General features: G+C 36.5%; 1 protein-coding gene across 1 annotated transcript in view; it reads left to right on the top strand.

Annotated features, from left to right (window-relative positions):
* The window catches only part of CETN3 (centrin 3), a 44967-nt gene that overhangs the window by 12028 nt on the left and 6490 nt on the right, over window positions 1-26449 (top strand). The window contains exon 4 of the mRNA XM_043971768.1: window positions 13925-14116. Coding sequence (XP_043827703.1) covers window positions 13925-14116 — 192 coding nt within the window. The remainder of the gene's footprint in view (window positions 1-13924; window positions 14117-26449) is intronic.

The following is a 26449-nucleotide window of genomic DNA, read 5'->3' as shown; positions in this document are numbered from 1 at the left end:
ATTAGTTGGAGAGAGCAGTTTTGGTGGATGGGGTTAAGAAGAGAGTGAGAAGAAAGTGGATGCACCTATTTAAAATGACCTTTTTGAGGAGTTAACTACAAAAGGCAGAAGAGATAGAAGATGATAGGTAGCAGGGATGGAAGGAGCAATTGAAGTTTTTTTTTTTGAGGGGCAGTGAGGGTTAAGTGACTTGCCCAGGGTCACACAGCTATCAAGTGTCTGGGGCTGGATTTGAACTCAGGTCCTCCTGAATCCAAGGCCAGTGCTTTATCCACTAGCTGCCCCAATTGAAGGTTTTTTTAAGGAAAGGGGACACAAAGGGCATGTTTGTGGGCAATAGGAAATAAGGCAGTAGAGAGGGAGAGAATAAAATTAAGTCTAAGTGGGGGTGACAGAAGGGATGATCTGTTGGAGGAGAGGGGATAGAAGGAGATCACTTGAATAAGTAGAGGATTTAACCTTGGTAAACAATCAGGTTGCTTTATCATGTGAAACAGGTGTAGTAGGAAAAAGTGGCAGAAGGCACCTGAATGATAGCAGATGAGGAAAAGGTGAGAAAAGGGAGTTCATGGCAAATGGCCTCCTGAATAATAGGTAGAATGGTATCATCAACAGAGATAGTAAGTTTGGGGGATATTCTGGGCCAGACCTGATTTAGGCCAATACAGTGATTCATGGTCTGGGTTCAAATACATTAAGACACTTATGATCCATAAAATGCAATAAAAATGACAACTCAAAACAGAAGAGTTGGAAAGGGTATAGTTCCTAATGTTAAAAAGAAAGCAGTTCAGATGAAATGGCTTATTTTTTCTCGGCTCTGCATTCATTGTGGTGAACTAGGTCAGAAAGGAGTCCCTTGTAAAAGTAGGAATTTTGCTAAAACTTAGCACTAAGACTAAAGTTGGACACAACTCAAAAGGATGGGATTCTTGTGCCTCAGGTAACAAAGAAGGCAAACAGCCTCTCAGCTCTCTTTAGTGACAAAATGACCCGTCCTACCTACATAAAACAAGTCTTGCTATTCCTACCTGGGTTTGTTTTGGGACATGTTGAAGGTGAGAGGTCAGTGGACTATGAAAAAGTGAGGACTGTGAAGCAAAAATGTCCAGTATGAATCTAGAGATAGAAAACTAGAGATATTCAAGAAGACCTACACAGAAGATGATTGGGGGGGCAGCTAGGTGGTACAGTGGATAAAGCACTGGCCCTGGATTCAGGAGGACCTGAGTTCAAATTTGGCCTCAGACACTTAACACTTACTAGCTGTGTGACCCTGGGCAAGTCACTTAACCCCCATTGCCTCTCAAGAAAAAACAAAAACAAAAAAGAAGACTATTAGGGAATGGGAGCAGTCAAAACATGTGAACTCTGAAGAGGACAGAATAGAGATAGAAGAGCCTTACACTTGACTGAAACTCAGTCCAAGAAGACCTGCTGTTATGGATTGGAAGAGGAGAAGAAGTCAGCAAAGGACAAAGAAGTTCTTTTGTGTTATAGACCTCTTTGTGTTATGGACCTGCTGGAAGGCTGGTGAAGTTTACGGACTCCTCGGAATAACAAGCACTTTGTGTCAGGTACTATGCTAAGCACTGGGGGCAGGATACTAAGCCTAGGATATATAGGTTTACAAAGCAAGCCAATTACTGAAATGTTATCAAAATGTTTAAAAAAAACTTCACAAACCCTAGATTATGAATCCCTGTGATGGAAGATGCTATAGCATTGTATAGTGGTGGAAGGATATTTTATTTGCACTATAACTTTAAATTCACATTTGTGCACAGGTACAGTTATATTCACATTGTGTACAGACCATTGACTAAAAAAAAAGGATAAATGATTTAGAAATAATATCCTACTATGATGACTTAGAGCTATACTTGCTAAACTGATTTGACCATAAATTACTTCTGAACTTGAAACGTTTTGACAGAACTCATAACTGCTATTCCAGGGAGTTGTGGTGGTATAGATTATCCTCTCTCCCCTGAGGATAAGGGATGGTTGAAGAAATTTTGTCATGAGACAGAAAAAGTTAACCCAATTTTTATACAGCAAAATTTAGAATGTAAATATATACCTGTACATATTTTCTTAAAACATTTTATTGTATTTTTAATGTTTTAGTGATGCTTTTAAAAATATCACTTCCCACACTTTATGTCACTTCTCACAGACTCTCTAATGGAACTCTGTAACAAATAAAATTTAGCAAAACAAATCAATATACATTGGTCATATCTGAAAACATATACCTTATTCCTCACTTCTAGGCTACCACCTCTCCTGAGAGCTGGGAGATAGGGTTTTTGAAGTTATGTTTGATCACTGCATTGATTAGAGTTCTGAAATCTTTCAGTGTTTTCTTTTATAACATTGTGGTCATTGTGTAAATTCATCTCTTGGTTCTGCTTACTTCAACCTGGAGCTGTTCATACAAGTCTTCCCACAATATCTCATAGGGGAAAAATATTGTCAACATTGAAATTCTCACAGAATTGTCCTTTATATCATGTGAAACACTAATGTTTTGTTGAACTTAGTTTGTGAAATCTTAATCTAAAAGATTGCCAACTATAATTGTCTTCATTTTGAGATCAAGGTAGAAGAAACCTTTGATCCTTGCATTAATTTCATTTAACTCTATGCATTTTCCAAAATAGTATCTCACCACCCATTTTAATGTTTGATTAAAACCAACAAATTCAATTATCTATATAACCAAAAGAGAATTCCATCACTAAAAGATGGCTCCTTAACCTATACCAGGGCATCTTCTTCACACCTCACCCTGAGAATATACTCTGGAAGAACAGATAGTAGACAGATTGCCAGAAATCTTGCCAAGGTATTTTTAGTGGAAGAAAAAGGATCTTTTTGGTTTTGGTACCATTGGCAATGAGGCTGAGACCCTTTAGTTATGGTGGAATATGTGATGAATGGCTTTTCTGTCATTGAGATGAGAAGTTTTTCTTTTGAGAATGGCAGATAGTGCCTGAGGAGAGAAAGATTATCTAACTTCTAAGGAGTGCACTAGGCAGTGTGGTTTTTACATACTTAAGTTAAATGTTGGTCATGTGCTGCAAAGGGACAGTGAGCCCAGCCTACTTTTGAATAGAAGATTGAATGGGATCAAATTTGGGAAAATTCATAGTGCTTTTCATGATCCTGGTCTGCTTGCTGTCACAAAACCCATATTTTTAGCACTGATATGCTCCCAATAATGATACTCGGCTCTGAATCATGGCTGAACAGCAGTTACTTCATAAGAATCAAAATTGTATGTGGCCCAAAGGTTAGTGGAAAGTTGCATGATGAGGTGTAAATAGGCTTCAGTGTATTAACAACAATGAAATGCCTAAAGTAATGTAAAAGATATTAAGACTGTATGTGGGGGGCTGCTAGGTGGTGCAGTGGATAGAGCACCAGGCCTGGATTCAGGAGAACCTGAGTTCAAATCCGGCCTCAGACACTTAACAATTACTAGCTGTGTGATCCTGGGCAAGTCATTTAACCCCAATTGCCTCACCAAAAAAAAAAAAAAAGACTGTATGTGGGCAGAAAAGGTGGCATTCCTATTGAGTGTCAAGAATGAAGGATAAGAACCTGTATGCTACTCTGGTTTTTATAAAATATTAAATGAACTTCATTTTGTCTTGTATCTCCAGCACTTAGCACAGTGCTATATATATATATATATATGGAGAGAGAGAGAGAGAGAGAGAGAGAGAGAGAGAGAGAGAGAGAGAGAGAGATGGATGCAGTTGAATCCTAGTCCTTTGGGTAGGTTTTCTGTGGAGCTTTTACAGAAAGATATGTATAGTGCAAGTATGCAATATTAGAGAGTCCTCCCACATATTAGATTGCTCTTTCAAGTAATGAACTATTGAAATAAGGTATGTGGTAAAAATTATTTGTGGTAAAGATTAAGATTCCCGTTTTTAGCTAACTCATTTGGGAGGGGCCACACCCCCATCCCGAGGTTATGTGTGCTGCTGAGCTCAGAAAGGCAGCTTTTGAAGGACCTCCCCTTTTGTAAGAGGAGAGATTGAATGCCCAATGAAGGGAGACAGGCTGCTTCCAGAACACTAGGCATTTTCTGGAACTTGGCCTTTTTCCTGCTGGGCTCTTGCACTGGAGGCGCGTGTTTGTGCTCTCGGTGTGGCTCGCAAGCAACCTTAGACTGGCGAGCTGTTTAGGTGTTTGGTGAGTTTAATTATGGAAAATCCTAATAGGCTAAGTTTAGAGTTAAGAGCATTTCTCTGTATTTCTATTTTCCTATTTCCTTATCTTTGATTTTTATTAGTGTCACCTTTGTTGTTTAATTAATTCCCAAGAAATAAAATCTGATCCTTTTGTGAACTAAAGCTTAGAGACTCCTTTCTTATTGGCCTGGGAGAAATATCTAAAAAGGGCAGTTTAGAGGGGAGGTTAAACCTAAAAAGGTCCCTCACATTTCTGGGACCCCAATATTAAGGCGAGTCACCCAAATAATGCTCCGTATATCAAATTTTGGCCCTCACACTTATTTGTAAAGTATTTGTAATTCATGTCGCAGGGTGGATTTTTTTTTGTTTTTGTTTTGGGGAAGCTAGGTGGTAAGGGGGATAGAGTACCAGGCTCGGAGTCAGAGTTATCTTCCTGAGTTTAAATCTGGCCTCAGATATTTACTAGCTGTGTGACTCTGGGCAAGTCACTTAACCCTTTTTGCTTCACTTTCCTCATCTGTGCAATGAGCTGAAGAAGGAAATGGCAAACCAATCTTTGCCAAGAAAACCTCAAATGGGGTTGTGAAGAGTTGAACATGACCACAATGACTGAACAACAACAAAAGCGGGCTGTTTAGCATATATATCAATATCAGCATTGATTTTTGGGAGAAGAAAAACTATATGCTCTTTACATGTGGATACTTTATATAAACACATTTATTCAGATTAAATTGATCATTTTCTAAACTGACTTCATACCACTACAGATGTCTCATGTTTTTAAGCATATTCATTTAGTCATTTTTGGATTTACACGTTTTCTAAAGTAGGGAACAAATTTGTTGTATATGCAGGCATCCCTTGTTTTAAGCATATTCAGTAAGTAAGAGGCAGAACAGTGAGAGGTGGGAAAAAGAGAAAATGTTATGTGAGAAATAGAAGTTAAATCTTTGTGGACAAAGAGCAGATGTTTGAGTCACAATTAAGGATGAAGTCATTTTAGAGAGAATAAGAGAAAACCCTGCAGAGAAATGTGTTTCTAAATTAGGAAATCTTGATTCTCCTTAGTTGTTAGTTGTTTTTCCTCCACCCAGAATTTACTTTATATTTTTGTGTAAAAATATCTTCTATCTGTTTTTTCTCTTCTTTGAATGTACTCTCTCTGAGGGTTTGGTATAGTTTGTTTTCATATGCCCTTACACAATTCCTGGCATATAGTAGTTCCTTGATTAATGCTTATTGAGTTGAATTGGAATTGCAAAGGACACAAATCTCAAGAGTGGCTGGAGCTGTGGGAGGTAGGGTAGAGGGGAGTCCCTCCCTGCTTTGACAACTTCCTTTTTGTGCCTCAGTTTAAAAAAAAATTGAGGTGTGATTGATCTAGTAGAGTCACCTTCTCTTATGTAGATTTTGAGAATTAGTGCTGTTCCTGGAGCATATACTCACAGGCACAAAATTTACAATTTGCTTTTATTTCCTCACCAACATAACCATTTGTTCAATCCCTTGCTGTCTAATTTCTGTTCCTATTATTCTAAAGAAAGTGTTCTTTTGCTGTAATTGTCTTTGAATTCAGTAGCATTTGACATGGTAGGCCACCTCTCTTGTATAACCAACCTCTCCTCCCTTATGTATAGAAACTTACACAGCCTCGTTATTTCTACACCTCTTTTTCTGTCTCCTCCATTGGTTCCTATGAGGTGGATGTTTCTCATGATTTTCTTGGCTTCTTTCTTCTTTTTCCTCAGAACACTTGCTCTTGCCAATTCCATCTATTTCTATGGCATATCATCATCTAGAGTCCTGATCTCCCTCCCAAGCTATATATCCTTAACTATAATAGTCTACTATTACTTAACCTTTCTTTCTTTTTTTGTTGTATGTGAAATGTGAAGTTTATTACATCTTTAAACTCTCTTTATACACTCTTCTATATCACAGAGCTGACCACCAGGTAATCAACATTGTTGCACTTCCCTCTGTGTAGCTTATTTTTCTTCTTCAAAGTCGGTTGGCTTCTTCCTCTTTGACTTCTCAAACTCCTGGGTTCCCCAGGTATAGAGGAAGTAAAAGCCTATAAGGGGGGGGGGGGGCGGTAACCCATAGAATGGAGTCCTGCATCCTGCGTAACATACTCGGGATGCCCTTCGTGAAGTAACTGGGGAAGGCTTTCAGCTCGAACAGGGACAGGCTGTAGGAAATGATGTTCCTCACCCATATCAGATTCCCAAACTCACGGCTCTTCTTTACGGGTGCCTTTGGTCCCTGTGTCAGGACACTTTGTCCTCCCTACTTAACCTTTCTAATCCCTTTACTTCTCCATAAAAATGGAGAAAAAAATTATTATTTTAAAAAACTCATACTTGTGAGGCTCAAATGAGACAGTGGATGTAAATCTTTTCTGAAGATTTTAAAAGACCATATACAATACCACGTATCACCGTCATCATTGTCGTCGTCATCATCATCATCATCATCATCATCATCGGCCATCTTTACTTAGATGACTTATCAGTGTTTAAGAACTTAACCTGGGGCAGCTAGGTGGCGAAGTGGATAGACCACTGGCCCTGGAGTCAGGAGTACCTGAGTTCAAATCTGGCCTCAGACACTTAACACTTACTAGCTGTGTGACCCTGGGCAAGTCACTTAACCCCAATTGCCTCACTTTAAAAAAAAGAAAAAAAAAGAACTTAACCTGACCCAAACTGAGCTTATCATATTTTTCTTAAATCCTGCTTCTTATATCTTTATCATTTCTGTTGTTCTTCTAGTCCTTTATGTTTTTAATCTTTGAATTTTCTTCCTGGTGTTTAGTATCCATTCATTGACTATTGCCATGTGGCCCAGGGGATAAAATGCTGAATTTTAAGTCAGGAGTTTTGGGTTCAAATCCCATCTCACCTCAGCCACTTACTAGCTTGTGACCCTTGAGAAGTAATGTAACCTCGCATAGTGTTGATTTCTAAAATGAGAATAATAATATTACTTATCTCATAAAGTTGTGAGAAAAGTACTTTGAAAGACTTAATTCCTCTTTACATATTGCTATTATTATTATTCTTATTTACTATAGCATAGGCCTTCATTATTTTATTCTGCTAATATTATTGTAGTGGCCTCCTGTAAACTCTAAAATTCTAGCTGTGATGTCTAAAATCTAATGAGTGGTTGCCTTAAATTAGAAACATATAGCACCAATCTTTGGGCATTAAGTATTTACTAAAGTATATTAGGGGTTAGTAAAGAGAAACATGTGAATAAAGAATGAGATCTGTCTACTCTCTCTATTCTGCCTGCCCCTGCCGCCAAGCCGAAGTCCGGAAACCAAAAGACCTTGCTTCTCTGTGACTTCTTCCAGAAGCCCCCTGTGAAACAGGAAACAGGGCCACCCCCACCCCCACACACCCACACCCACCCCCACACACACACACACACACACACACTCACACCCCCCCCCCACACCCTCCAAGCTAATTGTCTGGTAACACTGATTGAAAGGGCCCACAGGTGTGTAATGATTGGAATGATGCTGCCTACTGGAGACTTGCTATAGGAAAGCTCCACCATGAGGAGATGCCTCAGAAGGCAAGGCCATGTGGCTTTTCCTTGGCATCAAGAAGTGACGTTTGCTCGTGGGTGCTGTCAATCAAGGCTACCAGCCAATCAACTTGAGGAGCCTCCAATTTTCTGAGAGGAGACAGGAAGGAGGAAAGAAGGCCTGCGCGGAGAGTGCTGTCTCTTTTGGGTTCCTGACTTGATGGTGGTGGTGGCGGCGGCAGAGGACTTCACGGGAAATTTGAGGAAAGATAGGAATGCCAGGCTGTTGGAATTCTGTTCTCAATCTTTCTCTTTCTATTTTTCAATAAACCCTTAAAAACCTAAACTCGTTTTATCAGTGATTTTAGTCAGTTTTCCCCCAAACTGGGGTAACATATTAGAATCCACATTTAGAATCTTAAATCACACAGGTGGGAGACACAAGTTCCGGATGCCAACCCGTCCTTCGAAACCCCAGAAAGGTCACTTCCGGACACTGAAGTCACATGTTTTCTTTTCAGGCCAAAGCTCACAATGTCCCTCCCAGCAGGGGGTGTCATTCCAATTCTTACACTCCTAATAGGTTTTCTAATTTCTGCTCTCAATTCATCATTTCTATCTTTTCTTCACCTTTGCTGACAGATATCTTTATCATGTATAGATCATGTATGAACCTTTCTTCTTAAATCTTTCAAGAGCATAGAGACTGGAATGGTCCTCAGAGAAGAGTCTAATCCTTTAATTTCACAGATAAGATTGAGGTCGAGAAGAGTTAGTTGACTTCCTAGTCAATCATACACCAAGAAAGTTTCAGGTTCAGGATTTGGATCCATTTTTTCTAAGTCCAGTGCTCTTCCCTTTATACCACATTACTTGTGTTTCTTATATTGGGTTAGGTTTTTTTTTTTTTTTTTTGGTGGGGCAATGAGGATTAAGTGACTTGCTCAGGGTCACACAGCTAGTAAGTGTCAAATGTCTGAGGCCAGATTTGAACTCAGGTACTCCTGACTCCAGGGCCAGTTCTTTATTAACTGTGCCACCTAGCTGCCCCCCCCTTTATATTGTTTTACAATTCCATCCTTATTTTATACTGCTCTTATCTTATATATTTAAGTGCTAGAAAAAAATTGTACTGCTCATTGTCCTCTATATTTAATAAACATTTAGTCACCTCTGTACCTTGAAATATAAATAATGCACTATTTGAGGTTGCAAAGGAAAGGTATTACTAACTAGGGAGAGGATTCATGAAAAAGCTTTCTAATTCCAAAGTGGTATTATTGGACTTTTCAGTATAGTTGTTTTTCAGTCATGTCCAACTTTTTATGACTCCATTTGGGGTTTTCCTAACAAAGATACTGGAGTGGTTTGCCATTTCCTTTTCCAGATCATTTTACAGATGAGTAAACTGAGGCAAACAGGATTAAGTAACTTGCCCAGGGTCACACAGTGAGTATCTGAGGGCTGGATTTGAATTCTGGAAGAAGTTTTCCTGACTCCAGACCTGGCGCTCTCCATTGTACCACCTGGACTTTAAAGGATAGCAATTTAATAAGTCAAGTGGGTGATCATTTTAGAATTAGGAAAAGCATGGCTTTTAAGGTACAGAGGTGGTTGAATTTTTATCTGTGTCATCTCATTTACTTAACACAAATGGTTCATCCAGCATGCCTGGAACCTTCTTTATGTTTTCTTGACATTATATAGATACAAATGTATCATGTGGGCTGTCCATTGGTCAGCCTTTATTCTAGTTATGTGATTATCTTCCCCCCCCCCCCCCCGGGCTATTCTGGTGGTATATTAGATAGATAGCTTAGGGTAAAGAAGACTTATGTTTGAATTTTACCTGAGATACTTACTGGCTGTGTGGCCCTGGATAAGTCATTTAACCTCTTTCAGCCTCAGTTTCCCCATGCATAAAATGGTATAATAATAGCACCTACCTTACAAGGTTGTTAGAAATAAATGAGTTATACTATGTGAAGGACTTTGTGAACTTCAAAATACTATATAAATGTTATCTATTACTTTTTGCTTCTGCTTATCATATGCTGCAGTCTCCTGAACCCACTATGCATATATCTGTTGCTCTTTGAGTGAACCTTACCTTCATTTCTTTGGATACTCTAATATACTGTGATTCACAGACATATACATCACCAGAATACTGGTGTTGAAAAAAATTGACTTTGTTTCAGAGAGAAGTATAGGGGCAATTAAAATTGTGGCCCAGTGGAAATTTAGCCCATTCTCTAACTCCTGTTTAATTCTGGGTTGCTCATTGTACATTTGAGCTCTATCTCCAAGATGTATGTGTTGATAGATGAGTTCACTCTGTTGTCCATCTAGCTATATAGTATAATCTGGACAACAGGTAAACTTTTCTGCTTGTTTTTTTCTATGTGGATAGTTAGGTGAAATTCTTTTGAGTAATTATGGATCTCATTTAGGATGTTCTGGGTCTTGTAATCAGCACCATATTATCTGAAAACAGTTGCATTTAAAGACTCTCACCTATGTCTTCCTAAATTTATTGTCTCTAATAGGGAATTCCTTTAAAATTATATTATTATTATTATTATTATTAGACTATAAGCCCCTTTAGGGAAGAGGAATGGAGGGAGTCTGAGCTAAACTTTTTATATCACCCAATGGCCATGTCCTCTGCATACAGTTGTTAAGGGCTAAAATTCTAGCTAAACTGTCTAAAATATCTAATGAGTGGTCGCCAATAAATTATAAGCTTTAGCAAGAGTTAGACTTTTAAGCATTTATTAAGGAGAATAAGAATTTGGTAAAGAGAGAGAAAGGCCTAGATTCCTATCTATTAAAGGGAGAGCACATTTCTAGCTCCACTCTCCACCTGAGTCCAAAGGAAAGAGCCCCAGAGTCAGCGCCAGTCTCCTCCTTCCTCCTCCCACTAGTCCGCGTCACTTCCTCCTGCCAAAGAAAAGACTCCTGGTCTTGCCCTCAAAGACCTTCGCTTCATGGGCAGAACTCTTCTACAGTAAGTATCCAGCAGGTGGTGTCATTCCAATCGTTACACAGTCAATAAATAGTTGCTGAATTGAATAATGCTTTTAAAAGTATGGACTGTTTTTTCCATCACATTGTTTTCCACATTATTGCAATGTATCATGTTGTTTTCTATTCTTGATTTTGAAAGAGTTCTTATGTAATGAAGATAAAATTATATTAGCCCATAGAAGAGTAGTCTCTCTTCAACAAATATTGTTGTGTTGTTTAAAATCTAATGTGGGTTCTAATCTGTACCCCCCCCTCAGTTTTGGGGGGAAACTGGCTGAAGTCACTGATAAATTCAGCAAGAGTTTAGGCTTTTAAGGATTTATTAAAAGATATAAGATAGTGAAGAGAGAAGAGAGAGAAAGACTGAGAACAGATTCCTCATAGCATGTCAATCCTAGCTTTCCTAGCAGCCTACGTGAAGTTCTGACACCAAGGTGATGTCTTGAATCAAAAAAGGAAGCTTCAGTCTGCCAGCCTCAGTTTCCTACTTCCTGTCCTCCTCCCCAAAATGGGAGGTTCTTTAAGTTGATTGGTTGAGAGTGGTCTCCTGTTGATGTCGCAGTCCACAGCCTCTGAGAACACACTTTACTGGGGTTGGCCATATGTCGTCTCAATTTAATCAACCTTATCTAGGTTCAACTTCTGAGAACAACACCCTCTCAACACCCAGCCAGGTGTGGTCCTGATTTAATCATCATTAAGTAGATTCCCAGTCTCTCAGTCTCACCCAATTCAATCACTTCCAAATCAGTCTTCAGGTGGGGCTCTTGGGCGTCTGCAAAGTCCCTTTATTTTATCACATTGTCAACTCTTTGTAGTAATTTTCTTATTTTCATTGATAAGCATCATATCATTCAAATTAAGATCCAACTTAGTGGTAGAAAAGGCCAAGCTATAAATCAATTAGAATACCTAGCATCATGCACCTAAAAATTTTAACTGAATAAAGGAAACATATATGCTTAGACATCAACTCCTTATTAATCAAGTATGGGCACAGTTCAAAACAGAACATTTGTAAAAGGATTATATGGCTACAGAAATCTTAAATAATTTACAGTCACACCATTAAAGCTCCATTGGGATAAGAATTTATACATCTTGGATTCCCATCTGTTCCCCAAATCACCCTGTTGCTTCTTTAAGTACATTACTACTTTTGGCAAGCTGCTTTTTTGATTCACCTGTCATGTAAATTGTTTAATTGGGCAAGAACATTCCTTTTCTTCCTGTTCTGCTTTTTGTTGGAAGTAATTTTTTTTTAAAGTTGAGTATGTGCCACATAGTTAAATGTGTAATTTTATTTTAGTGTTCTAGTTGTATACATGCCAACTTCTTTTTGATTGAATATTTATGAGCTTTGGTGTTCTGCATATTTATAGTTATATACTTCAATTAGTTTTTTGGAAGGCATGTTGGACAAAAGATTTAAAATTGATGGAAAAAGAAAACTTTAATAAATACTTAAGTGATAAGATGTTAACATGAGTAGGTAATAAAAAAAAGCTTATCCAACTAAACAAGGATAGAAATTATCAGTAAAACAATAATGAGCATGTGGGACACTCAAATTAAATTTTTTTTTTGTTCACTAAGCATCACAGTATTTCTTTATATAATTGCACGTTCATATTGGGTCTATAAATTCCCTCTGGAGTGAGTTATTTTTAATGTCACAATGAAAGTCCAAAATACAAAGCCATATATAGTATGTAGACTAATAGGTAGAAACCAAAGATGTTTGTTTTGATAATTTCAAAATTTTATGTATGAAGTAAAATATTTTCACACCACATATTTATTGCATTTCTGATTAGTGCGTTTAGTGACAGATGTGAAAAATAAAACAACCATTCACATGTAAACCATATTTTAAGTTTTTTATACTAGATATACCTGAAACGACTATAACAACAAAATACTTTTTGAAAACTAGAGCTGAAATACACATTTAAATTTTGCAGTAATATAAGTGGGGTATAGCAGAAAGAGTGAGGGTCCAGGTCATGAAGACATGGGTTCATGACACGCAGTGAGTGATCCTGAGTAAGCCACTGTAGGGTGGCAGTGTGCTGCCATGCAACTTTCTTAAGATAGTAACTTGCAGAGCAGGTATCATTCATCCTTGGAAATTCCTTTACTGATGAAATTGTAGGTCCAGTTCAAAAATAATGATTTGGCGGGTTATAAAAATGATTAAAACTTTATAAAATTCATACTTATTTTTAGTCAGATTCCTGAATTACTATCTTGTTAACTAGAATGAGCTACTAATTAATTTTTTTTTTTTGGTGAAGCAATTGGGGTTAAGTGATTTGCCCAGGGTCACACAGCTAGTAATTGTTAAGTGTCTGAGGCCAGGTTTGAACTCAGGTCCTCCTGAATCCAGGGCCGGTGCTTTATGCACTACACCACCTACTTGCCCCCCTACTAATACAGTTTTACAAATAGTTTTAGAATTTATGACAGGTGTTTTCCATATACATAAATTAGTAAAGCCTTCTTCCTGAGCAACTTGCGTGTGCTACAGACATTTTCTATTTTCTTAGCTTCCTGCAAACCTTTGTCATAACTGTTTTACTGATTTTGGATTCAGAGCCATATTTTCCATTAAGTTGTTTTATGGTCATTCTGCCTTTAAAACTAGAATGTAGGGGGCAGCTAGGTGGTGAAGTGGATAAAGCACTGGCCCTAGATTCAGGAGTACCTGAGTTCAAATCCGGTCTCAGACACTTGACACTTACTAGCTGTGTGACCCTGGGCAAGTCACTTAACCCCCATTGCCCCACAAAAAAACCGAAACAAAACAAAACAAACTAGAGGGTCTAGAAGCATGTCTTATATTTTTGTGCCCATTGCATTGATTATCAAGTCTCAATAAACACTACTCCTTCCCATTTCACAACCTTTAGAGAAATTATATGGTCTAATTTTATAATAGGATCTATTATGAAAAAATATTTATGTTATAAAACTCTCAAATTATCTAAATTTTAATCCTCCAACTATAAAGAAACATTGATCATAGTTGATCGTACTGATTTGTATGGAGAACAAAGAATAATAATGTAAAATTGGATACATAACTGTAGTGGAATATTTTTGTTCTAAAAGCTTTTAAAATTTCTTTTAAACTTTAGTGACGGACTGGATTTTGGACAGAGATCCACAGGAAGAAATACTGAAGGCATTTAAATTATTTGATGATGATGATTCAGGCAAAATAAGCTTGAGAAACTTGCGCCGGGTTGCTCGAGAGTTGGGTGAAAACATGAGTGATGAAGAGCTTCGAGCCATGATAGAAGAATTTGATAAAGATGGTGATGGAGAAAGTAAGTTCAGAGCAAAACCTGTTGTCAGATTTTATCTTAATGCTGCTGATAATTTTCTACATGACTTTTTGTCCAACTATCCTTAGTTTATTTTTTTGTTACTTTTGGTATTAAGATCTGACTCTTGGCAAAATTATGAATTTTACTAAATTTGTCTTTGTTTTCCCAGAGCCTTCCCTTTCCATATCTTTTCCCCCTGTAGCATTCCTTCTTTTTTCTGTAAAAGTCTAGTGCCTTTTTATTAAGGCTATCTCTTCTCCAAAGGATCCAATATATTATACCTCAATGAATTTTGGTTATTATTTTCCCTCTCTGAGGATTATTTAAAATTTTATCTCATTGTGAAATAGACTGACCTGTGAATCTGAATTTAAGCATTGGTCAGTAAGTGAGGCAGTGTGGCATACTCTCCTGCTCGCTTGGCCAAGAGGTATGATGATAGTGACATCCTCAAATATCTCCAGAGTCTTCTAACAGTGGCTGAAAAGATAAATGTGTCCTTTATACACTAGGAACACTTGGAAGTATGATTTTTGCTTGGTAGCTCCATTTGTTATTTGAAGAGCCTGATTATTGGGAGACTGCTTCTTAGACTCCAAGTTGCTTCGAAGCCTTTGCTTAAAGAAAAGCAACTTCTTTCATTATATAGCATGAGTGCATGCTAGGCTTCTCTGTCACTGTCTCCTACTTTTGTTTCATAGTAGGTCACAGCCACGCTCCTTTGCTTAAAGCTCAGTTTCAGTACATCCTTGAAGCATTTCCTTTGCCCTCACTGCTTGTGATTATCCCATTTCAGCTCACTATAGAACAGCTGCTTGGGTATCCTGCTGTCATCCATTCTTTCCTTAGGTCCAACCCAACTGAGTTGTCATGAGGAGCATTGCTTTATTGCTTGAAGTCAGTATGCTTTGTTAGTGATCTCGCCTTTGCTGCTTAATGTTCAGTTGGGTTATTTTGTAACCCATCCATAATGCCTATCATGAAAAAAATTCAGGAATTTCATCTACCACATCACTGCCTTATTTTGAAATTCCCTGTATTTTTTATTTTTTCATATATATGCCCAAAGGCTCTCAAAAGACTTGGGAGGGTAGAAATGCCACTGTCTTCTGAAAGTATTTCTGTTCTGAGCACATAGGCCTTGGGGCTTTGTTTTTTCTTCCCATGGAAATACAATGCAATTCTTAAATGCCATAATGGATTTAAAAAACTTAAATTTGAAATTAAAAATTAGTGACTTAAGACTCAAGGATAATGCTGTTAACTCACTTAAATTCTAAAACCAGCCATGTTTAATAGATATAATTTCATAAACTTAATTTAGAACTTTCTTATATATATGTATGTGTATATACACACACACACACACACATACATGTTCACTGACTTACTTGAGACCATATCATACAAAGATTAGTGGAAGGAACTCTTGAGTTTCTTTAGCCTGGAGAAGACTTGATTGGGGTATGGGAAATTGAGAGCTATCTGTATTTAATTGTATAAGGCATGTTGCATTGAAAACAATTACTATAGACACCAGTTTTGGGTAAGTACATTACTAATTTATCAATATTATACCAGTAAAGGATTGACCACATGTCTCCCTAACTTCTCATGATCTCAGGCTATGTGGTAGAGAAAGCAGGGAGAGAGCTTCAGCATGCCAGTTAGCATAAGCAGGAGAAAAGTCCCCAAAGATCCATGTGGTCTCCCAGAGAGACAACATGTGGTCTCTTGGGTTTCTGAGAGAGTGAGAAAGCAAGAGAGACAGTCCAAATGGTCTCAGAGAGCCAAGGGAGCCAGTGAGACTGAGACAGAGACCATGTGGCCTCAGAGAACCAAGAGAGACCCAGAAGGTGTCCCAGAAGTCCTCATGTGGCTTTTTCCAAGGGTTTTTATCTTCTTTTGGTAGAGGTGGGTCCTTAAACATTGATCAAAGCTAATTAGGTCATTATATATCAAACAGATCTAATTGGTTAGCATCATTCAACTCTATTATTTGACATGACTTGAAGGTGCACATCAGGGAAAAGAATGCAAAAAAACCCCAAACCCCTCAAGTTGCTCAAGCCAAAGTCATCTAGGTGTGGTTTAATCCCATCAGTCCTTCAGCAATCTAGACAAAAGAATCTACCTCCATTTTTTTGGTTCTCTTGGGTTTGTCCCAGATGAGATTGGATGAAATTTGTCTAGGAGAACTTGATTTTCTGGAGTGAGGGGGTAGGGGTGGGGGGTGGGGGAGAGAAAGGATTGATCCCTGGGTCCCTAAGAAGTTTATTAATAATTATTTTCTCACAGGTAGGTGAGACTTGTTCTACTCAGAGAGTAGAATAGTAATAGCAGATGGAATTTGCAGTGAGGCAAATTTTTGCTTTATGTGAGGAAAAACTTTCTAACAGAGCTGTCCAATTGTGGAGTCGAGTTAGCTTCAGAAGGTGTCTTCCTGCCCACCTATCCCTGTCTCCTTCGTAGAAGTCTTCAAATGAAGTCTGGATGACCACTTGTAGGAATATTGTAGTGAGCGTTCTTGTTAAATTACAGGTTGGACTAGATGGCCTCAAGTCTCAACTCAGATTCTTTGATTGTAACAAAGTTAGAAAAAAAATTAGGAGACAATGTTAACATTTAATTATTTTAAATGTAGGCTTGAGCTCTTTTGTGATTTTTAAAGTATGATAAACATGTTAAAATATTTAATATTGATATTACCAAAAAGTTCTTTTCTGTAGGTCCCTTATAATTTCTTTCAATGTAGTATGACTTAAAAGGCATATAGCATTCATTCTACTTTTTCTAAGCCATTGGTTGCAACTGAAACACAGATATAAATTCTTATTGCCTAGTAGATTGATTCTTATATCTTTATTCTCATCATAAACTGGAATGGTCTAGTCCTTCCTTCTTTCACTGGACCTGAACTCAGATTTAAACAGATAGCTGTGTGTATATGGATGCCTGCTTCTTCTCAAAGATCTTCAGGGAATAAAATTCCATAATGACTTAGGAATCTGATTCACTGACAAGTTTTAATATCTAATATGAATTTTTCTTACTGTACATTTAGTGCATTTTTCTCTAGATGGAGATCTAGACATCTTTTTTATAACAATGCTTCATATGCGTAAAGTTGATAAAATCAATTCTTAGCAAACAAAATCCAAGTTTTAAAAAAATTTTTCCTCATATATTCTATTTACTAATCACTAAACCAGTTTTTGGTTTTTCCATATATTCTTTCCCAATTTTCTCTATCCTTAAAAAATTTCTTAAAATATATAACATATTGGGAAATTTAAAAATAGTGGGTTTTTCCTATTTTTTTCTTGTAGGGTGTTAAAAGGATGGTGAATGAGGAGTTAAGTGAAGTAAAGCAAAAAATCTGTTTTTAGCACAGAGTAACAAGTTATAATTATAAAATATATGATATTGACACAGAATCTCCCCCCAAAGTTGTATAAAATAAAAAGGTTATTCTTTTTTAAAATTTTATTTTAAAATTTTTTGAATTTAACATACTCTCAAATAATTTCCATATGCAAAATAGTATAGAAAAAAAGATTATTTGTGAAAAAAACAAATCTCTATGTTCATGCTTGCTGTTAAAAACTCTATAATGAATGCCGTGTGTTATTTTCAAAGCTGTCCTTGTCTCTCTCTCTTTCTGAACTTCCTTCAGCTCTCTTCTTTGCATTAAAAAAAATACTTCAGTGATCATCTTTTCTTCTTTTTTGGGGCGGTAGCTCCCCTCTTCTGCCAAATCGAGAAAACCATACCTGTTGTAATTAATAAACAGTCAAGCAAAACAAATCCACACATTTGTCACATCCAAAAATATATGTTTAATTGTGCATCTTGAGTCCATCATCCACTCTTCTGTCAGGAGAGTGAATAGCATGCCTCTGTATAATTCCTCTCGAAGATAATTTAATCTTGAAAGCAAGTGAAAAAAAAATTGAAATCAAGTGTCTCTTTTGTGGTATAAAATGATTAAATATTTGTTGGTTATTATTTGTTTGAGCTTTACATTGTGGCATAATAAAATTTCCTTATCTGTAAAATGAAAGGCTTGGGCTAGATGAATCTTAAGGACCTGTCCAGCTCTAAAATTCTAAGATTCAGTTACAGTCCATTGAACTGTTATGGATTTCTTCATCCTGTATAAAATAGAGAAAATGTTTTTCATATTTATGGTTGTGAGGATTGAATGAGAATATATGTAAAGCATTGGGTCACTGAAAAATGGTATATAAATAAGTCATTATTAAGTTAACAACCATTGTAATGATTAATTTATAAAATATTGTGAAGGAAGAAGAAGGGAAAACACTGACATATTAGCAATAGGAAGATCTGAAAACACAAGCAGTTTTCACATAAAAATAGTATGATATCAAATATGCAAAGACACCATGGGTGATTCTGGTAGTAATCAAATTTCCTTTCCTTTTGGGGTTACTTTTCCTTAATATTTCCTTTTTTGAAATAAGTATATTTTCTCATTGAGCAATGAAACTCATTAACTATTACTAGCCATTAATATATAAATATAATTTGACACTTTTCAGATGAAGAAATTAAAGCTATATTTGGTCATATGAAAAAATTCTCTAAATCACTATTGATTAGAGAAATGCAAATTAAAACAACTGAAGTACACCTCATACCTATCAGATTGGCTAACATGACAGAAAAGGAAAATGATAAATGTTGGAGAAAATGTGGGAAAATTGAGATACTAATACATTGTTGGTAGAGTTGTGAACTGATCCAATCATTCTGGAGAGTAATTTAGAATTATGCCCTATAATCATGGCTATAAAACTGCAAAACCTTTGATCCAGCAATGCCACTACTAGGTCTGTTTCCCAAAGAGATCATAAAAAAGGAAAAAGGACCCACACGTACAAAAATATTTATAACAGCTCTTTTTGTGGTGGCAAAGAATTGGAAATTGAGGGAATATCCATTAATTGGGGAATGGTTGAACAAGTGGTGGTATATAAATATAATGGAATACTATTGTACTCTAAGAAATGATGAGCAGGCAGATTTCAGAAAAATCCGGAAAGACTACCATGAACTGATACTGAGCAAAGTGGGCAGAACCAGGAGAACGCTGTGCATAGTAATAGCAATATTGTATGATGATCAACTATGATAGAGTTAGCTCTTCTCAGTAATACAGTGATCCAAGACAATTTCAAAAGACTCAGGATGGAAAATGCAATCCACATCCAGAGAAAGAATTATGGAGTCTGCAGATTGAGGCATAGTGTTTTCAGTTGTTTTTTGTTTTTCATGGTTTTCCTTTTTTGTTCTGATTTTTCTTTCTCAACATGACTAATTTGGAAATATGTTTAATATGATTGCATGTGTATAACCTAAATCAGATTACTTGCTTTCTTAGGGAAGAGGGAAGGAGAAAAATTTGGAACCCAAAATCTTATAAAAAATGGATGTTGATAACTATTTTTATATGTAATTGGAAAAAAGTAAAAATATTATTTACAAAATAAATAAATAGCTAAATATAGTTCCTCATGATTTTCAAAGTGCTTTACATATATTATCTTTTTTTTTTTTTGGTGAGGCAATTGAGGTTTAAGTGACTTGCCCAGGGTCACACAGCTAGTAAGTGTTAAGTGTCTGAGGCTGAATTTGAACTCAGGTCCTCCTGACTCCAGGGCTGGTGCTCTATCCACTGTGCCACCTAGCTGCCCCTACATATATTACTTTTATATAATCCTCAGAATAACTCTTTGAAGTAGGTGGTGGTGTTATCTCAGTTTAATAGATGAGAAAATTGAGGCAGACAGGTTTAGTAACTTGCCCAAGGTCATGTAGCTCGTAAGTGTTTGAGGCAGGATTCAAATCTTGGATCAAAAGCTCTAACCATGATACTACCTTGCTGTCTATGTTCATTTAATACATTACAGTGTTTTAAATGAACTTAAAAATGTATTTTAAACTCATTGTGGAAATGTTTGTTAATTTAGAACTTCCCATACCAAACTTTATTTAAATCCAAATATTGAAGATTTCTCATTATGGAAGATCGAAAGAAGTTGATTTTTGAGTAAGAAGGGATTTGTGCTTTGCTTTTTTATTTGCTGAATAAATTATTCATAAATCTGTTTGATATGTAAAACAATATCATGCTCTTCACCACCTTAAAAGTCTATTGTTCTACCCTATTTAAATTTATACTGCTCAGGCTAGTATCCACTAGGTTGTAAGCTCCTTAAGTTAGGAATGATGTCTTACAGCTGATTTTACTTTTCTCTCCAATCTTGGGATTAGGACCAGGGTTCCTCAGCTCTGATCTTGTATTCTTTCTACTATACCATAATTGCTGTGAATAATTTGTGATGTGCTATGTCTTAAAGACTAAATCTTGTTTTTTAGGGTTCATTAAACACCAAGTATTCTGACAATAGGGAATATACTACTTAATTCATTTGCGATTTTACTCTCATGGGCTTCCTTTTTATGAATTTTTTTGAATAGAGAAATAGTAGTATATTAGAAATAATCTTATTTGGGGGAGGGGGTGGGGCAATGAGGGTTAAGTGACTTGCCCAGGGACACACAGCTAGTAAGTGTCAAGTGTCTGAGGTTCGATTTGAACTCAGGTCCTCCTGAATCCAGGGCTCGTGCTTTATCCACTGTGCCACCTAGCTGCCTGAAATAATAGGTCTTAAAGGAGACTGGTTCTATTCCTGGCTCTGCAGTGTTCTATGTGATCTTGAGCAAGTTACCTTACTGTTCAGGCTCAGTTTCCTTATCTATAAAATGAAGAGATAGGACAAAGATAATTTCTCAGGTCCCTTCCAGCTCTGACATCCTATGAAATTGGTTGTTTCTGAATTTTTCTTTTAACTGCAGATATTTTGGTTAAACTTAGTAAGGCTGTTATCACCTTATTCCTAGATTGCTGTCTTGTTCTTATTTACAAATAACTTCACTTACATGTGCCTTAATTAATAATTTTCATGTTACTTTTGCAGTAATCATTAGTTTTTTAAGTTTATTGATGTAGTGTTTTTTAGATCGTTGTCACTCACTGCCCTTTAACACTCTTCAGTAGAATCCTCCTGTATAACAAATAAATGTGGTCAAACAAAACCAGTAATTCATTGGTCATGTTTGAAAATATGTACTTCATTCCTTATTTCTATTCTGCTTCCTCTTTGCAAGAGTTGGGAGTCACTGCATTGAACAGAGTTCTAAAATTTTTCCAGGTTGTTTTCTTTAACATCATTGTAATTATCAAGTAAAATGTTAATTGCAATTAGTATTCAGAAAATCTTATAATTATTTTCTCTATTCAGTTTTAGGCTATAATCACTTTTGAATTGTTTTAACTAAAACATTAGTTTTCTATCACTGTCAAACAATAATACTCTGATGAAGTTTTACAAAGTATAATAAAATCTCATTAATTTTTTTTGTTGTTTAGTTGTGTTCAACTCTTTGTGACCCCGTGGACCATAGCACACCATGCCCTTCTGTCCGCCACTTTCGAACGAAGTCTGTTCAAGCTCCTGTTCTTTGCTTCCATGACATTATCTCATTCTCTGCCATCTCCTTTTCTTTTGCCTTCAATCTTTCCCAACATCAGGGTCTTTTCCATTGAGTCCTGTCTTCTCATTATGTGGCCAAAGTATTTAAACTTCAGCTGCAGTATTTGACCTCCCAGTGAATAGTCTGAATTAATTATTTTAGCTACTGACTGATTTGATCTTGCTGTCCAAGGGACTCTGAAAAGTCTTATGCAGCATTACAATTCAAAAGTGTCAGTTCTATGGCATTCAGCTTTCCTTATAGTCCAACTCTCACAGTCATACATTGCTACTGGAAAAACCATAGCTTTGTCTATATCGACCTTTGTTAGTAAGGTGATGTCTCTGCTTTTTAGTATGCTGTTCAGATTTGCAATAGCTTTCCTTCCAAGGAGCCAAGTGCGTTTTAATTTCACGGCTGCAGGTACTGTCAGCAGTCGTCTTTGAGACCAAGAATATAAAATTGTATATTGCTTCCATTTCTTTTCCCTGTATTTGTCAAGAAGTGATAGGACTAGTTGCTAAAATCTTAGGGTTTTTTTTTTTTGTTGTTTGTTTGTTTGTTTTAGGTTATACAATACAGTCATGTTAAACATATTTCCAAATTAGTCATGTTGAGAAAGAAAAATCAGAACAAAAGTGAAAAATCATGTGAAAGAAAAAACAACAAAAAAATTGAAAACAGCATGCCTCAATTTGCATTCAGTCAGACTCCATAATTCTTTCTCTGGATGTGGATAGCATTTTCTATCCTTAGTCTTTTGAAATTGTCTTGGATCACTGTATTACTGAGGAGAGCTAACTATCACAGTTGATCATCGTACAATGTTGTTATTACTATGCACAGTGTTCTCCTGGTTCTGCCCACTTTGCTCAGCATCAGTTCATGGTAGTCTTTCCAGGTTTTTCTGAAATCTGCCTGCTCATCATTTCTTAGAGTACAATAGTATTCCATTATATTCATATACCACCACTTGTTCAACTATTCCTCAATTGATGGACATTCCCTCAATTTCCAATTCTTTGCCACCACAGATAGAGCTGTTATATTTTTGTACATGTGGGTACTTTTCTCTCTTTTATGATCTCTTTAGGATACAGAACTAGTAGTGGTATTGCTGGGTCTAAGGGTATAAAAATTTTTTTTTAATAAACATTTTTATTTAAAGTTTGAAGTTCATATGCAGAGTTTTATAGTCCTTAGGCATGGTCTTAGTTTTTATGATGTTAAGCTTCAAGCTAGCTTTTACATTCTCCTCTTTCATGCTCATCAAGAGGCTTCTTAATTCTTTTTCGTGTCTGTCACCATAGTAGTATTGTTTGAGGCTGTTGATATTTTTTCCCAGCAAACTTAATTATGGCTTTTGATTCATTTAACTTGGCATTTTGCATGATTTACTCTGCATATGAGTTAAATAAGGTGACAACATATAGCCTTGTCATATTCCTTTTCTAATCTTAATCAGTTATTTAATGCTTGGCTCTAACTGTTGAATCTTGGCCTGCACACAGGTTCCTCAGGATACAGGTAAGATGATTGGTGCTCCCATGGCTCTTTGAGGACTTGCAACATTTTGTCATGATCTATAGATCAAAGTCAAAGGCTTTAGTTTAGTCACTGAGGCAGAAGTAGATGTTTTTCTGGAACTTCTTTATTTTCTGCATAATCTAGAGAATGTTGGCAGTTTGGTTTCTAGTTCCTCTGCCTCTTCAAAAACCAGCCTATTCTGGTAATTCTTGGTTTACGTATTCCTGAAGGCTAGCTTTCAGAATCTTGAGCATTATCTTGCTGGAATATGAAATGAGCCCAGTTGTTTGGTAATTTGAACATTTTTTTGGTATTGCCCTTTTTTTGGATTGGGAAATAAACCAATCTTTTCTAAGCTAGTAGCCATTGTTGTGTTTTCCAAATTTGCTTGCATATTGAGTTCAGCACTTTAGCAGCATCATCTGTTTAGATTTTAAATAGGTCAGCTGGAATTCCATCACCTCCACTGGTCTTATTGTTGCTAGCACTATGCTTCCTAAGGCCTACTTGCTTTCGTTTTCCAGGATGTCTGGCTCTGGACCAGTAATCACACCAATGTGGTTATCAGTGATGTTAAGATCTTTCTTGTATAGTTCCTTTGTATATTCTTGCCACCTCTTATTAATCTCTTTTACTTCTGTTAAGTCCCTACCATTTTTGTCTTATCATGCCCATTTTTGCAAGAAACATTCCCTTGTTATCTCTAATTTTCTTGAAGAGATATCTTTCCCATTCTGTTGCTTTTTATTTCTTTGTATTGCTCATTTAAGAAAACCTCATCTCTCCTTACTGTTCTCTGGAATTTTGCATTCAGTTGGGTATATCTTTCCCTTTTTCTTTCCCTTTGACTTTTTCTTCTTTCCTCAGCTATTTGTAAAGCTTCATTAGACAGCTATTTTGCTTTCTTGCTCTTTTTTGGGGGGTGGGGAATTTTCTTGTTGATTCTTCTTGTATAGTATTATAAACTTCTGTCCATATTTCTTCAGGCATAGTCTCTATCAGACCTAATGCCATCATTTCCACTTCATGTTCATAAGGGATGCTATTTGGATCATCCCTATATGGTTTGATAGTTTTCTTGCTTTTTTTCAATTTAAGTCTGAATTTTGCAGTAAGAAGCGCATGATCTGAGCCATAGTCAGCTCTAGGTCTTTCTTACTGCATAGAGCTTTTCCACTTTTGGCTCCAAAGTATATAATCAATCTTATTTCTTTATTGACCATCTGGTGATGTCCATGTGTAGCGTTGACTTTTGAGTTGTTGAAAAAGAGTGTTAGCTATGACCAGTAAGTTATTGTGACAGAACTCTATTAGTTTGTATCCTGCTTCATTTTGTACTCCAAGGCCAACCTTGTCTGTTATTCCTATTATCTTTTGATTTCCTACTTTAGCATTCTGATCCTCTATGGTGAATGTGAGCTCTTTTGGGGGCTGTTATTTCTAGAAGATATTGTAGGTCTTTAAAGAACTAAGTTTGGCCTCTTTGGTTGCAGTGGTTGGATCATAGATTTGTACTGCTGTGATACTGAATGATTTGCCTTAGATTCAAATATATACCATTCTGTCATTTTTGAGATTATACCCCCAGTATACCCCATTTTTGAGATTATACCCAATAAAAGGGTGCTTTCATCACCCTTTTATTGACTACAATGGTTACTCCATTTCTTCTAAGAGATTCTTGCTCACAGCAATATATGTAATGATCACCTCGATTAAATTAACCCACTCCCATCCTAAGTTCACTGACACCCAAGATCTTGGATGTTTAATCTTTCTATCTCCTGTTTGACCACATCCAGCTTACCTTGTTTCATAGATCTTATATTCCAGGTCCTTTGTGATATTGTTCTTTACATCATTGAACTTTTCTGGACACATCTGCAGCTGAACTTCCTTTTGGCTTTGATCCAGCTGCTTCATTAGTCCTGGAGATACTTGTAGTTGTCCTCTGTTCTTCCCCAGTAATGTGTTGGACACCTTTTGACCTGAGGGGCTGAATCATCTTCTAGTGTCATATCTTTCGTCATTTTAATACTGTCCATAGCTCTTTTCTTAGCAGAGGTACTGGAGTGGTGTGCCATTTCCTTCTCCAGTGGATCACCTTTTGTCCAAACTCTCTAGTATGACCTGTCTACCTTGGGTAATCCTGTAGGGCATAGTTCATGGTTTCTTTCATTGAACTACACAAGTCTCTGCCGTTAGAAGGCAGTGATTCATGAGAGGAAAATCTCAGTAATTAGGACCTCACTAATCTAGGCACATGATAGGTTCAAATATAATTATGAAGAGTTTGCTGAACACATTTGATAGTTTAGAAATTGTAAGATGGATGGTTAGGCTTCTTTAAGAAATCAGATTTTTTCTAGCATTTTTAGCAGCACATATTCACATATACATATAATGTGCTGATTACAAATTAATTCTTGTCTATTAGTTATTAAATCCAGTATATTTTTTCCAAGTGGTAGTGAAGCATGGTTTTGTAGAAAGAGTACTAGTTTAGGCTTCTTGTCCAAGTGCTCCCAGTTACTTTGGAACAAATTACTTCTCATAATTTTTGCTTCCTCACCTATGAAATTGAGTCCTTATTTTAAAATACCTACCTATCCTGCTTCATAGGATGGCATTAAGAATAAGAAATAAAATGGAAACTTCTGATACTTGCAACTTTCAACTATTTCCTTTAACAGACCTTAATTGTTGAGCACCTAATATATGCTATGTACTCTGAGCACAAAGATGGAAAATAAGTAGATAAGGAAGAATAAAAAAAAAAAATTGAACGTAGTGTTCAGTAAACCCCAAAACACAAATCACTTGGGCAAGAACTAAATATTTGACAAGAATTGCTGGGAAAACTGGAAAATAGACCAACTGAAATTAGGTATAGATCAGCATATTATACTGTATATCACAGAAATTCAAAATGCATGTATAACCTCTGAATAGTAAGCTATATTGTTAAAAACAATAGCAAGGACAACAATACTAGAAGAGAACTAGAGAAACTTTTAGCTTTGGCTAGCACATGACTTTTTTTCTTTTAAAAAATTATACAATTAGTATTTGATTTTCTCCCTAATTACATGATTTTTTTTTTTTTTTTTTGGTGGGGCAATGAGGGTTAAGTGACTTGCTCAGGGTCACACAGCCAGTAAGTGTCAAGTGTCTGAGGCCGGATTTGTACTCAGGTCCTCCTGAATACAGGGCTGGTGCTTTATCCACTGTGCCACCTAGTTG

The sequence above is a fragment of the Dromiciops gliroides genome, chromosome 1 (genome assembly GCF_019393635.1).
Source record: "Dromiciops gliroides isolate mDroGli1 chromosome 1, mDroGli1.pri, whole genome shotgun sequence".
Taxonomy (NCBI): Eukaryota; Metazoa; Chordata; class Mammalia; order Microbiotheria; family Microbiotheriidae; genus Dromiciops; species Dromiciops gliroides.
This window is presented reverse-complemented; position numbering and strand designations above follow the sequence as displayed.